We start from the raw sequence: 15220 nt of genomic DNA on the forward strand, positions 1-15220 counted from the left end.
TTGGCATTTATTTAGGTTTTTGTATTTAGGTTTGTTAGGCTATTTTGAAGTTTAGCAATTTTTTCAGCTACATGCTAGCTGTTTTGGCTAACTTAAGCTTTTTTTTGTTTTTAGTATTTAGTATTTCAGTATTTTTTGTATTTAGCTAACATTTTAGCTGGCTAGCTATCAGCTTCAGCATTTTCAGCTATCAGCTTCAGCGATTACAGCTATCAGCTTCAGCATTTCAGCTATCAATTTCAGCATCTTCAGCGGCCAAATTCAGCTTATAGCATTCCCACTAGCATTATCGCAGGTTAGGCAGCTCCGATGTTAATCAATGGTCCAGATGCGCTCTGAGGTGAATTGAAGTCCCGCGGCGCGGCACGGTGTGAAGGTCTGCCTGCAGCTCGATTTGAGCGGCGAGGAGCGAATCATGTGGCGCAGCCAAACCTGAAGTTTGACAGGTCACTGAATAAATATACAAAATACTTACAAAATACTACAAAATATTTGTAATTCAATACAAGTGTTTTTGTCCTGCCGCAGCGCGGCAGTTCACTGGCTGCAGCCAGACAGCCTCCAGGACCAGCGGGGCTCGCCCGCTCCCCACGCCGGGAGAGAGAGAGAGCCACTGCGGGGAGCACGGGCCGCGGAACTGGGACCGCGGAGTGCAGGGCGGGAACCAGGGAGCGCGGGGTGTGGAGCGAAGTACTGAAATTGGCACCAACTAGGAATTGAAACCAACAGAAAACACTGATAGCATCAATCGCAGAACTGCTATCAGAAAAGACTTTTTCTGTTAGCCTACAAACTGACCCCAGTCATTAGTGAAGAAAAAATGAATGTGGCCCAAACAAGAAAAAATTTGGGGACCCCTGACTTGAATCCCTATTTGGAAGCTGAATAGTTTCTCCACTAAATGAAGGAAAGCACCTCTGTTAGCACTAAAACTACAGGAAGACCTGGAGAGACGTTCACTCGTTCCTCTCATGGTTGTTGTTCCACAGTTTAATAGCATCTATGCGACTCACTTGGAACTGACATGAGCAGATTAATGGAGATTGTTTATTAAGCTTTGGGGTTTTTTTATTCGGAAAAATGTTTTGTTGTGAAAACATTTCATATTGTAGTAAAAGAAAATCACTTGGAATTTGCTTTGGTTAAAGCAAAGTTAGAGTATTCTTATAAATAAATAAATGTGTTTTGTACAAACTTGTTTATGTGAAAGGTGTGTTAGTGTTCCAAGTTTGTAAAGTAAACTCTTTTAAAAAATGGTGATATTTTGTATCTGGTACAGTCTTGGAATGTATTGTACTATGATATTGTGATATGTATTGTATCATGACATCTTGATATGAATTGGATCGTAATATTCTGATATATATCACATCCCAGGATCATGATATGTATTGGATCGTGATATTGTGATATATATCACATCCCAGGATCGTGATATTGTGATATATATATCACATCCCAGGATCATGATATGTATTGGATCGTGATATTGTGATATATATCACATCCCAGGATCGTGATATGTATTGGATCGTGATATTGTGATATATATCACATCCCAGGATTGTGATATTGTGATATATACCACATCCCAGGATTGTGATATGTATTGGATCGTGATATTGTGATATATATCACATCCCAGGATCGTGATATTGTGATATATATCACATCCCAGGATCGTGATATGTATTGGATCGTGATATTGTGATATATATCACATCCCAGGATGTATGAATCACATCAGGATATCATGATTTCATGATTTTGTGATCGCGTTCACAGACACTCTTCAGTACACAGTCCTACTTTGAAGCATGTTTTAGGACTGTGGAAGGAAGCTGAAGAAAAGCCACGCATTCATTCACGAGGAGAACATGCAAACTCCTCACGGAGAGGACCTGAGCTGGGATTTGAACCCTCTCACTGTGAGATGGCAGTGCTGACCACTACACCAGTGCAGCCCACAATATGTACATCAGAAAGAGAATTTGCTGGTGGATATTTGTGGAGTTGGAACATAAGGAGTCTACATGAAAGTGAGAAGAGAGATCAGATCTTTACTGCTCTCCAGCTGCTCAGTGAAGGACGTGGATTCCCTGAAATGGTTCGTCGGACAAGAACCTCCAGAAACTGCTCCAAATATCTGGTTTAAGTTTACTGGACTCCAAAAAGTTCCTTCAAAGACTGAAATACCTGCAGCTTTCAGTCCCTGACTGTTCCAGGAGAACTTAGAAACTCATTCATCTCTTAAAACAAAACAGAACAACAAGAATTTGAAATGTTCTAGAGCTCACGTGTTCTTCTGCCTCTGATGTGTGAAACAGTTTCATTCTGTAGAAGAAGAGTCTTTTTGTGAGGTTTTATCTGAAGGCCGATGAACAGAAACTCATCAAAGCGGCTGGTGTCTGCATGAAAGTCTTTTTTGGTTGAATGGTGAGGACTGAGAGTCGCCAAGTATCCGCTCAAAGAGAATGGCTGAGCTTTTCTCTGAAAGCGCCTTCAGATGACTTTTGTTGTGATTTAGAGCTGGAGAAAGAAAACTGAATTCAATTTGTCTCAGATTTTCACACAAAAACCATCAGTTTACAGCTCAATCACACCTTTCACTCCAAGAACTAACAGTCCTACCTGCTTCATTCACTGACTCGAATGTGAAAGTAATGAACGGGATTAATGAGTAATTAATGTATAGAAATCCATCCTTCCTTCCTATTTTTCTTTCTTCCTTCTTCTTTGTTTTTTTCGACGCCCGTCCTCCCTTCCTTCATTCATTCTTCCTCCGCCCATCTGTCCTTTCTACCTTCCTTCCTCCTTACTGCCTTCCCTTCTTCCTTCCTTTCTTCCTTCTTTGCTTCCTTCCTTCTATTCATCCTTCCATCCTTCCTTCCATCTTCTTTGTTTTTTTTGCCGTCCTTCATTTATTTTTCCTCCGTCCATCTGTTCTTCCTACATTCCTTCCTCCTCCCTGTTCTCGTATTCCTGCCTTCCCTTCTTCCTTCCCTCCTTCCTTCCATCATCCTTCCTTCTTTCCTTCCTCCTTTCACTGTCCGTCCTAACTTCCTTCCTTCTTCTTCCATCCGTCTGCCCGTCCATCCTTTGTACCTTCCTTAGTCCTTACTTCCTTCCAACGTCCCCCTTCCTTAATGCTTTCCATCCTTCCTTCCCTTTCTATCTGCCTTCCCGCCTTCCTTCCTTTCTTCATTTCCTTTGTTCCCTCTTCCTTTCCTTCCTTCCCTACTTCTTCCTCTGTCCGTCCGTCTGTCCTTTCGTCCTTCCTTTCATTATCTTTCCGTCTTTGTTTCCTTCTTCCTCTGTCCGTCCCTCCTTCCTTCCTTCCTTCCCTCCATCATCCTTCCTTCTTTCCTTCCTCCTTTCACTGTCCGTCCTAACTTCCTTCCTTCTTCTTCCATCCATCCATCCATCCTTCTTTCCTTCCAACGTCCCCCCCTCCTTCCTGCTTTCCATGTTTCCTTCCTTTCTTCATTTCCTTCTTTCCCTTTTTTGTTCCTTCCATTATCCTTCCTTCCTTACTTCTTCCTCTATCCGTCCGTCTGTCCGGTTCATCCTTCCTTCCATCATCTTTTCGTCTTTGTCTCTTTCTTTCTCTGTCCGTCCCTCCTTCCTCCCTTCTTACTCTTTCCGTCCATCCTCCTTTTCTTCCATCCTTCCTTCCATCCATTCTTCCATCCTTGCTTCCTATTTGCCTTCCTTCCTTCCATCCATTCTTCTTTCCTTCCTTTTTTTCTTTTTTTTCTTTCTTTCTCCTTCTGCCATCCTCCCTTTCTTCCTTCTGTCCTCTTTCTTCTCAAGTGTCTTTGGAGATGCTCTTCCTGCACTTCATACCATAAGCTGATAAAATCATATTATTCATGCTGTCAGCAAACGTTAAAAGACCAGACAGACTTTGTAGTCGTCTGTCTGCTCGGCCTCGACTCTCAGGCCAAATCCCATCTGTTCTCTGTGAAGGCAGAGACGTTTCTAAATAGCTTGCGAGTTAAATAGAAACAATATAATAGACATTAAAGGAAAATACTAATTTATTAAAACAGCTTGGCACTGATGAGTTTTGGGAACATTACTCAAACCAGCGCTTTGGTTGGAGGCTATTCTCTGATTCCGATTAAGGCTCGCCTGATGAGCAGCGAGACAGTTTACGGCCCAGAATGAGGCGCCGTGTCAATGTTTATAGTGATGAAGCAATATGTGACACATTAAACACTGATTCATTCAAGTGTTTATTCCTTAGATCTGCAGAACTCTGAGGATCTGCAGCCGTCTGCAGACTGGAGAAGGAACTCCAACTGACATACTTGACGGGATTGTCGGGTTTTTTAAACCAATTCCTCTGAACACAATGAAGAAGTTCTTCTCCTTGACTTCTAGATTCATGTAATAAAACCAGTTTGGACAGTTGAGTTAATTTGATTTTTTTAGCTTTTGGTTAATTTTACTCCGATGAAAATGCTGCTTTTAACATTTTTTGTGGCATTTTTCTCACAATAAAGGACATTTTTAAATAAAATGAGGCTGAAAACTTTATTTCTGAGTATTTTTAATTAAATGGTGAATCATAAGATAAGAACAATGCGGTATGAAAAAGAGCTTATTTGTGACAGAAGATCTGCTGGGCGGGCCACAAGCTCCGCCCCATTCTGATGCATCTAATCGACTAGATCCATGTTTGTTCTCATTGACTGTATATTCACTGGACTGCTCAACCTCTCCCCTCTCGCGTTCCAAACAGGAACATCTTAACATTTTCTTTCTAATCCTACATTTTTTAAAAGATATATTTTCTTTATCTCAAGTTATTCAAGTTATAAACTGACCAATCAGACGCCTCAGTAAAAGAATGTGGTTCCCGCTGGCCCAACCCCCGACGTTTGTTTGACAGCTTCTCCTGAGCTCGATTCAAGTGGAAGGCGTGTGGACTTCCAACAAGATTACTCATGATTGGCGAAAGAGGTATTTCCTCTAAAAACGTGACTCAGACCAATCGCTGTGGACCGGTTTCAAAATGGCGGCAGCCGTATCAGGAAGTCACAGTGACAATTCTGGCATGATTCTTTGAGGGCCGGAGTTAGGGCTTTGTCCAGTGAAATATTATATGTCTATGTTTGTTCTCCACAATGGACCCCTCCCCTGGAAGAGCACTGATGAGGGGCCTCTGGTCACATGCAAGATGGCGCCAGAATCAATATGTAGGCGGAATAACTTCATAACTGTAGCCGGTTGCGTAAGTGGACATTTCCTAAACTTTAGGAAACCCTTTCAAAAATGATATTTTAAAAACTTTTCACAACAATCAACCTTTACGCTTTTAAATGAGAATAAACTGTAACTGTTTAGCAGTTTAGTGTGCAAGATGAGCTTCAAATGCGACAGAGAACGTTCATCGTTTTATTTTGTATAACCACAACGTTTACCTCAGAAGAAAAAAACGTCGAAATGCTGTGACAGAGAGAAAAAAACGACAAGAAAAGACAGAAGAAATGGTAAAAATCCGGCCAATAATTTCGGGCGCAAATTACATTTTTTGGTGGCTGGCTCCGGCAGGGGGCGGGACTTCCAGCAATTCATTTTCAGGTGCCATATTTTTCCCTATGGCCAGATCCTCTTGGCATCGAGGGTTTAACTCCCAATTTGAGACCTTGATGCCGAGTGTCTCCCACCGTCCAAAAACATGCCTCATAGGTTGATTGGTGACTCTAAATTGCCCCTGGGTGTGAATGTGAGAGTGAATGGGTGTGTGAATGAGGCTCTGTGACAGACTGGCAACCTTCGGTAGCCGGGATAGGCTCCGGCACCCCGCGACCCCAAAAGGGAAGAAGCGGCCAAGAAGATGGATGGATGAATGGATGGATGCCGAGTGTCAAGCAGGAACAGTTTTGCCTTGTTTCCACTTAGCGGACCAGACTGGACCGGTACTTTGAGGTTTCCATGATAAAATGGATCCATTAATCAGGACCAATGTGTACTATTTTGGTTCACCGTTAGTTTTAGGTCCATAGAAATATGGAACACACCAGTTGGGGCGGAGCTTCTGTCGTCACACCATCACATCCGATAATTGGCAGAGGTCATTAGGACAGTAGAAAGCGTCCGACCAGCAGCAACGTTTCCAAACATTCAGTTGTTGTCTTTGAGTTGGTTGCAAATAATATGAAATTCTTTGCATATAAAAAAAACAGAACCTAAATATGAAAAAAAGAGGCTCCAGCACGACCTCCATTGTTGTTACTAGTTTTCGCTGTAGTCGTACAGCAGTGGAAACCGTCCCATTTCTAATCTTTGGTAGGACTCAACTGTGAATTTGGACCAACAACCTACCAGTCTCAGGGCAGACACTCTACCACTAGGCCACTGATTGGTTTTGGAACCTTCTAGTGTTCTATTTAGGAGTCCACCTTTCGAAAAAGGTCTTAAATACAGTAGAATTCATAACTTTCATCTTAACTGTTTCCAGCCACAAGGTGGCGGTAACTAAAAGAGCTGTTTGTCATCCAGCCAAACACAACTGAAGAGGAAGATAAATCCGCCTCCAGGCTGGATGATGGACCAGCATCCCAACAGAAATATTCTAAAAGGAGCTTGTTATAAATGAGGTGTGGGGGTGAATTCTGCTCCACTGAGCGCTCGGTGACGACGGGGCAGCAAACGTCCCATTTTCCTTAAATCTGTTAACACCAGCTCCATCTCTGAGGAGGAGCCCCTTGCTCTGCTGGAAGACCATGTGACCCCCAGCATCCCGAGGGGCATGGCTGGTAGGAGCTGAGTCAGCGGCAGCCAGACAACCGGTCTTTGGTGTGTTTTAGTAAACGAACAGATGAGCTGGAGAGATCCTCTGCAGAGAGATGTGGACTCCAGATATTTGAGCTTCACTTCATTCATCTCCTCCACTCTAAGTACAAAACATGTCCCATCTGTCGATGCGCTTCATCTACATGTATGGATTCCTTAAGTGTGCGTTCACAGATCTTCTCCAGCCACACTTGACATCCCGCTCCAGAGCACAGAAGAAAGGAAGCAACAGCTCTGCGACTCCCATCAAGACTCCGTAAACACAGGCTGACAGGATGAAGGAAGAAAGGCTAAATTTGAGCTTTGAGTCTGCGAGCGCTGACAGAAACTGTAGCTGCAGTCTGAGGGAAGTGTTAAAATAACTGTTATAGGGAGGATCTCAAGATGACAAAGCATATGGCTGAGCCCCGGAGAGCCCGTCCCAATTTAATTAACACAGTTGGTTATCTTTGTTCACAAGCAAACTCCGCGGGGCACCCTGGCTCCTCCCCCGCCGCGCCGTAACTCCGTTTGGGGGGCAGACTGCTGCCGTCTTAAGGGTAGAAACTCTCCTGTCATTAATGAGTCTTTAAGGTTTTTACTTCAAATAAACGTGCAGTGGAGTAGAAAGTATTTAACCCCTTCCTGATCGTGTAGGTTTGCCCACTAAGAGAAAGTGACATTTTGTCCTCCTAATGGTTGGTTCATTTAAACAGTGAGGAAATCCAGAAATCAACTTCAAAGAGGATTTAATACATTTATTTGTAAGTGGGAATAAGTTCCCTTAGAAACACATGTGTAAAAGTCAAGGCCCGGGGGCCGGATCTAGCCCTCCTGGTGATTCTATGCGGCCCTCCAGATCATTTAATTGTATTATTATAAGTTACCTCCCATTTCTAACTTGTACAATTTTGACAAAGTATAATTTTATGAACAGTGAACTATTAAAAAGTTATTTAAGGTTTAAGTTGATTTATTCTGGAATAATATTCTTGCCTTTTTATTATTTATAATTATGTTAAAAACTTACGGTTTTAAAGTTTTAAAAAATTGGCATCCTGCTAGATTTTTGGACTATTTGTGCATTTGCCAAGATTTTTGGAGAATATTTTGGAGTTTAGCTAATATTTCATCTATGCTAGCTGTTTTCGCTAATTTAGACTTTTACAGTTTTTTAGGCTAATTTGGAGTTTAGATAATATTTTAGCCTTATGCTAGCTGTTTTGGCTTAATAAACATTTACAATTTTTTCTAGCTAACAAGGCATTTAGCTAATTAACTAGGATGTAGCTGAAATATTGGCTAAACTTCCAAATAGCCCTGAAACAACTAAAAAAAGCCTCAATTAGCCAAAACAGCTAGCATGCAGCTGAAATATTAGCTAAAATCCAAAGTAGCCTCAAAACAGAAAAGGCTCTAAATTAGCCAAAACAGCTAGCATGTAGCTGAAATATTAGCTGAATTCCAAATTAGCCTTGAAATCCTTAGTAACTGCCAAAGCAGTAAAAAGCTAGCATAAAAAAAATATCTTAACAACTAAATGAGCTAAAGAGCTAAAGAGTTATGGACGTCCAAAAAATGTACAGAAGAAAAATAATAATAATTTCAAAGAAATACAGAAAAAGTGAATCACTATAAAACTGAAACAGTATTAAACCAATAACTAGTCTGCTCTCTGTCAAGGTTCAAACCCCAAAAGGGTGGAATAAAGTCACATTCTTTGTGGGTCTCGATCGGCCAGATTGAGATAATGTGGGCCGTATTTTGAGGACCCCCGACCTAAAGAATGACTCTATACTTTTTAAACGGGAAAACCCTCAAAATCCTCCAATGATCACTTCTTTCCTCCACTGGAGGATGTTTTTCAAATTGTTGACTCGTTGGTGAATGTGGTTTGACAGAATCATTAGAATATTAGTTAGATGGAATCTAGTAATCCATGACACGAGCACAAGCTGAAATCTCTGCCAAAAAGCCTTTATTCCTTCAAGCACCGGGGGGGCCGGGGCTCTGGCGGAGCTCCAACAGCCCGCCGCATGTGTTTGTGCACCACTGAATGTGTACTACAGGATTGTGTGTCTGCAGACAGACAAGAGAGAATGAAAAGTGAATAAACAAATGTGTGAAGGCCTCTGGCTGTGTGTGGGAGTGTCTGATTGTGTGACTGTGTGTGTTTCTGTGCGAAGGAAAGAGTGGGGGGGGACAAAGAGAAAGAAAGAGAGGAACTCTGAAAGAGGGAGAATCTAATGGACACCTAAAGAGTCCATAAATGCATGAATGAACTTGCGACTGCCCGTGGCGGTGTGTCTGAGCGACTGCGCGGGTGTCGGCCCGCTTGTATTCATTTCCAGAGCTCGATAATCCGGAAGCTTTTTTCATCAACAAAGCAGCATTTTTTTTTTTTATTTCCCTCAAATGCATGTTTATATGCGAGCAACAGAAGGCTTACCGTCTGACAGGAAATATTCCACTTCCCCGCTCCTGCCCTCATCCCCGTCACGAGCCTGGAGCTGGTAGACAAACGTTCCCATGGGGGCATCGGGAGGAACAACAGCCAAGTACGGATACGGCTTCATACTCCACTCAGGAACATTGTCGTTGACATCAATGATTTTCAGCTTCACCTTGTTCAGGTACCAGTCCGGGCCTGGGGGAGAGAGCAGAGATAGTGACAGAGCTGTGATTACTGAAAGTGACAGCTGTCATGTAACTGTGTGTTCAGGGGAGAGACGAGCAGCCAAGGATGAAGCTCCGTCAGACAGCAAGTCAAGCCAGCGTCGATGTATGTGAGATATGATTCCTCGCAAGAGCAATATTCTAATGAACGGCCATGCTTTTGTTCACGCAGAAATGATCTCAGATGAACGGAAATGACTTTAAACAACACAATCACCCTCAATCTACATCTTTCTGTTAAAGTGTACAAAAACGATTGTTTTGGAGATGTCAGCAGCCTCCTTCATCACTGCGGGGGCGGCCGCCTGTGACATCATCCACCCCTTCTCCATTAGGGCTCCCATCCAGGCATCCGTGTTACCATGGAAGGAAGTCTTAGCCGAGGTCTAATCCACCAGGTCTGGGTAAATCTACCTTGATCTTCCCACAGGGGTGCAGGGATGATGCCTGAAGACAGCAGGCACTTTGTCGCCTGCACACAGCCTAACTGAAGTGAATAAGAAGATTCCAGGAATCCAATTACCAACTCGCTCAGTCTAAGTCAAGGCAGAATACAAGCGAGCGCAGCAGCAGCACCTGAGGACAGAGGAGCAGCGCAAATTCTGCCTGAATTTTTAGTAGGGGGATCATTATCCACATTAGACGCAGTGACACAGTCAGGAAACCGTGTTCACAAAAAACGTTGCGGCGGGAAATGTGGGACAGCCAGATCTGTTGCTGCAAATTGGAAGGAGTCACAGAACTTCTGACTTAAGATGCTTTTCCCGGCAAATAACGGCTGTGATCAGGTGGGGCGCGAGCGAGCGAACGTCAGAAGAGCTGCCAAGCAGTTCAGGGGGATCCATGGAGGCCATCTGCACCCCCACCAGAGAAGAAGAACCCCCCGCAGGGTGACATGAGCCGAAGCTCTGCATGAAGATGCAACACTCGCTCTGATGATTGATGGCAAATATGATAAACACACAACAACAACATGAAAACACAAAAAACACAAACCACCTATAAGTTTTTAATTTAAAAAAATCAGGATAAAAAACATTAGAATTTTTAATTAAATTCAGAACCAGATTTAACAAAAAAAAATATTTTTTATTTCCAGTGTCTTTGTCGGGAACTGGTGGTGGAGAAACCAAAAGCTGGAGAGCGGGCTTGGTGGCAGAAACTGAAATTAATTCAGCTGTGAGTCTTGACAAGCCTGAAACTGATGTAACAGAGAGACAATTCAAAACAGAACATGACCAAAAACCCATAATATAACCAAATCGAAGTTCACATCCCTCACAGTACCCCTCCCCAAAAAGCCAGATCCCAGATGCCCCAAAACAAAACACTTGGCAGGAGGCGACATGGAGGAGAAAAAAACGTCCAGAACACAGACAAAAACCAAAGCAAAGTTCACAATCCTCACGGTACCCCTCTCCAAAAGACCGGATCCCAAATGCCCCAAAACAAAACAATTCTCAGGGGTGGACATGGAGGAGGAATAAAAAGTCCAGAAAACAGACAAAAACCAAAGCAGAGTTCACAACCCTCATAGTACCCCTCCTAAAAAGGACAGATACCAGATGCCCAAAAACAAAACACTTGGCAGGAGGTGACATGGAGGAGACAAAAAAGCCCAGAACACAGAAAAAAAACAAACCACAGCTCACAATCCTCAAATACATCTCCCCAAAAGGGCAGATTCCAGAACCCCCCCCCCAAAAAAAACACACCTGGCAGGAGGAGACATGGAGGAGAAAAAAAGCCTGAAACCGATGTGACTGATGGACAATTCAAAACAGAACATGACCAAACTCCCATAACATAACTGACAAAAACAAAATCAAAGTTCACAATACTCACTGACCCTCCTCAAAAGGCCAGATCCCAGATGCCCAAAAACAAAACAATTCTCAGGGGTGGACATGGAGGAGGAATAAAAAGTCCAGAAAACAGACAAAAACCAAAGCAGAGTTCACTATCCTCACAGTACCCCTCCCCAAAAGGCCAGATACCAGATGCCCAAAAACAAAACACTTGGCAGGAGGTGACATGGAGGAGACAAAAAAGCCCAGAACACAGAAAAAAAACAAACCACAGCTCACAATCCTCAAATACATCTCCCCAAAAGGGCAGATTCCAGAACCCCCCCCCCCAAAAAAACACACCTGGCAGGAGGAGACATGGAGGAGAAAAAAAGCCTGAAACTGATGTGATGGAGGGACAAATAAAATACAACATGACCAGAAACCTGTAACATAACTGGCAGAAACCAAATCAAAGTTCACAATTCTCACAGTACCCCTCCTCAAAATGGCAGATCCCAGATGCCCAAAAACAAAACACCTGGCAGGACGGGACATGGAGGAGACAAAACTCCTGAAACTGATGTGACTGATGGACAATTCAAAACAGAACATGACCAAACTCCCATAACTGACCAAAAACAAATCAAAGTTCACGACCCTCACAGTACCCCTCCCCAAAAGGCCAGATCCCAGATGCCCAAAAACACTTGGCAGGAGGGGACATGGGGGAGTTCAGAACACAGACAAAAACCAAACCAAAGTTCACAATCCTCTCAGTCTTTGTGAAACATTTGATTTCTACTGAAATTATAACGATTCCACTCATCATGAACTTTGACATTCACGTCTTAAGAGCAGAGCTTTCATGTCTCTCCTAAACTCTACGTGATCTGATGTTCGGTCGAACTTCAGGAGACCTCATCCCTGCAAAGACTGACAGCTGTCTTCATTGTTTTTCATGAGTCAATCATATTTTCTCCTGTGGAATAAAAGCATCTAACTTTTGGGAAACTGACAAATAAACCTCCCCAGACTGAAAACAATTGTTTTTTTATCATCTTTGCTGGCATTTTCGCTGCTGTGTGTCAGATTTTATACTAAAAGTGAAACGGGGTCATCTGTGTTGTTTTGGTGAGACAATAAAAGCCGTGTCCTCCCGTGTTTCTGTTCAATCACGCACCAGTGGACACTTGTGTACAGAGGTGAGCTACTTAAGAGCTAAAAGTAGTTCCAAATCCCATTATGTAACAAGCCCGTGACTGTGGCCATAGGCTATATACTTCATGTGCTTCTTCATCCAAACAGCAGGCAGTCTGCTGCAGCCTGGAAGCACCTGACTGAACAAATAATGAACATAGCAGTTCTGCTTAATAAACCTCTACTCCCACAAAAGTCCATTACAGCCGAGGAATTAAACTTTAGAAGTGAGCGTGCACAGACAGAGCAAGCTCCTTTTATGGGGTCAAGTCAGGATCAGCTCACTGGGAATGAAAAACAAGACTGAACATTTGAAAGCAGTTTAAACTTGAAAATAAATATTGTAACTTGAAGGAATTATTGAAAATCTGAAAAAAATAAAATAAAATTGAACATTTGAAAAAATAATATTGAAAACGTGAAATAAATGTTGAAAATGTGAAAAAAATATTACATTTGAAACTCGAATAAAAAATAACTAAAAGTGCAACCAATTATTTTTTTTTTTTTCAAATGTCCTTATTTTTGTTTTCCCTCTTTGCTTTCAGTTCTCTGTTTTCAGTTTCAATTCAGAGTTTGGAAGTTTTCCCTGCTGAGTTGATCCTAATTTTACATGGGGGCGGGGCTTTGAGCTCATTGGCCACTAGACGAAAAACGAAAACTCTGAATTGAAATTGAAAACAGAAAACTGAAAGTGATAATTCAGAAAAGCAAAAAAAATAAAAAATTCAAAACAGCAACTGGTACTAATGGATACATTATTTTTCAATGCTAATTTTACAGTTGTGGTTTTTTTGTAACTCAAGTTTTCAGTATTTTTTGTTTTCAAATTTACAATATATTGTTTTAGTTTTCAAGTTTTATTTCAAGTTTTATTTTATTTTATTTTATTTTTTTTTACAATGTCTTGTTTTCAATTTTTCCAAAAGAAATGTTTCAGTTACTATTCTGTTTCTCAAATGTTCCATCAGTTTTTTGGTCACTCTAACCCCTGTGCCATACTTGGCATGTTTACATTAAAAGTGGGGTCATCTGAACCCCACGAGACAGCACACTGATTTTTTTCGTTCAAGGATTCATTATCTTCACTGGTGTCTGTTGCATAAAATCCTGTTCACCTTTGTCCACCTTCCTCATGGGAGGGATCACACATCAATGTAAGGGCGGGGTCATCTGGACCCCATATAGGAGCACAAGGGTGAAACTGATCCTGATTTGACCCCATATCCTTTCTGCTGCAGGACTCCTTTTCTCTGCCGTGTTTTTGTTTAGAGAAAAATATGTGCAGCATTTCCAGTTCCTGTTTTTTCTCATTTTCATCTTTATGTTTGAATGGAAAAATGCAGTGTAGAATGGGCTGGGGCCTTCACCGCTAAAACACAATAGCTACAAAGTGTGTGACAGTTCCTAAAAGGATTGTTAGGAGGATAATAACACAGGGAGGAAGAAGCTGGACGGGAGAATTAATCTGGCTTTCTGCTCAGGCTTTAAAGTTGCTCTGCTGGCGAGGAAAAAAGTTCAGGCTGGGGTGTCACGCCGCTCGCTTCTGGATAAATAGCCACTGTGTTGTGGGGGCTGAGGAACCAATCAATGCCGAGATCCTATCGTTGACAGCGACAATTTATGCACTTTAAGCCAGATCATCCTGCCCAGTAAGACCAACCAATCCTCATGTGATGAATAATGAGGACTTTTTTTTCCTAAGTAGAAGTGGGTTCATCGAAAAGAAATCAGAGCTCCTGCACTTAACATTTAGTTAACCGTCAAATCTTTGGATGGCGACATGTTCGTTGCTTCCTGCTTGTTGGTGTCTTTCCCAAACCGTGTCTCTGTGGTAATGCTGGAGATGATTTTACAAGGCTCCATCTAATTAGCTTGTTACAGAGAGACTAATCAGAGCCAAGGCAGATAATTAGAGCCTATCAGCTCAGGAAAGATAATGAAGAACGTAAGAGTATGCATGCAGATGCATGTTGGTGTGATGCCATCGTGGAGAGACGGAGAAAGCTGAACTTTTCCCAATCATCTGGCAGTGACTGAGCACTAACAGGACCAGGAGCACCGAGGTGATGAAGCATCACAGGTTCGAGGTCGCTCGCCGCCACGAGAACATTCTGCGGCACACAATCCCGAAAGAATAAAGCCTCTGCTGGATGATTACCATACCAATATTTTATATAAAAAAGAAAAGTTGGAATATATGGGTGCAGTATGTGGCAGACCGAGGCTTAGTGAGCACAATGGATGTGGTGTGTCTGCACCCTTTGTGAGTTTGTGCACGGATGTGTGTGAATTTTCCCTCCTCACTGCAGGCCATTCTGTTGATGTTTCCTGCTGCTAATCCTCTCCTTGGGTACTTGCTATATAAAGCTGCTAAGTGGCTTGCCTGTATGAAAAAGTTGTCTCAAGTGCTTTTGTGCACGTATGTGCTGCCCACAGTGCAAGGACAAGTGTGTGTGTGTGTGTGTATCCACAGATACAGGAGTATCTGCACAGGGACAGAAAGATGCTGAGGCTGGAGAAGAGGGATGCAGAGCATCGTCTGATCCTTAACAGACGACCCAAAAACGGGGGCTCAGGAGAGTCACAGGAAGCAGCACAACATAACAGAACTAGACGTGGTGCTAGATGATGAACCAGACGTATTGGCGGCCGTGGTGCAGCGGTAAGCCGGTCGACTCCTGATCAGAAGATTGGAGGTTTGATTCCCGCTTTGCTCGCCCATATGTCAAAGTGTCCTTGGGGAAGACACCTAACCCCAAATTGCAGAGGTG

The 15220-nt window shown here is 42.6% G+C and overlaps 1 protein-coding gene across 1 annotated transcript in view; it reads right to left on the minus strand.

Annotated features, from left to right (window-relative positions):
- Positions 1–15220, minus strand: part of LOC112152060 (neural-cadherin) — a gene marked incomplete at its 5' end in the record, with an annotated part of 198451 nt that overhangs the window by 132829 nt on the left and 50402 nt on the right. Inside the window, 1 exon segment of the mRNA XM_024281306.1 lies at positions 9233–9430. Coding sequence (XP_024137074.1) covers positions 9233–9430 — 198 coding nt within the window.

Source organism: Oryzias melastigma, linkage group LG6 (assembly GCF_002922805.2).
Source record: "Oryzias melastigma strain HK-1 linkage group LG6, ASM292280v2, whole genome shotgun sequence".
Taxonomy (NCBI): domain Eukaryota; kingdom Metazoa; phylum Chordata; class Actinopteri; order Beloniformes; family Adrianichthyidae; genus Oryzias; species Oryzias melastigma.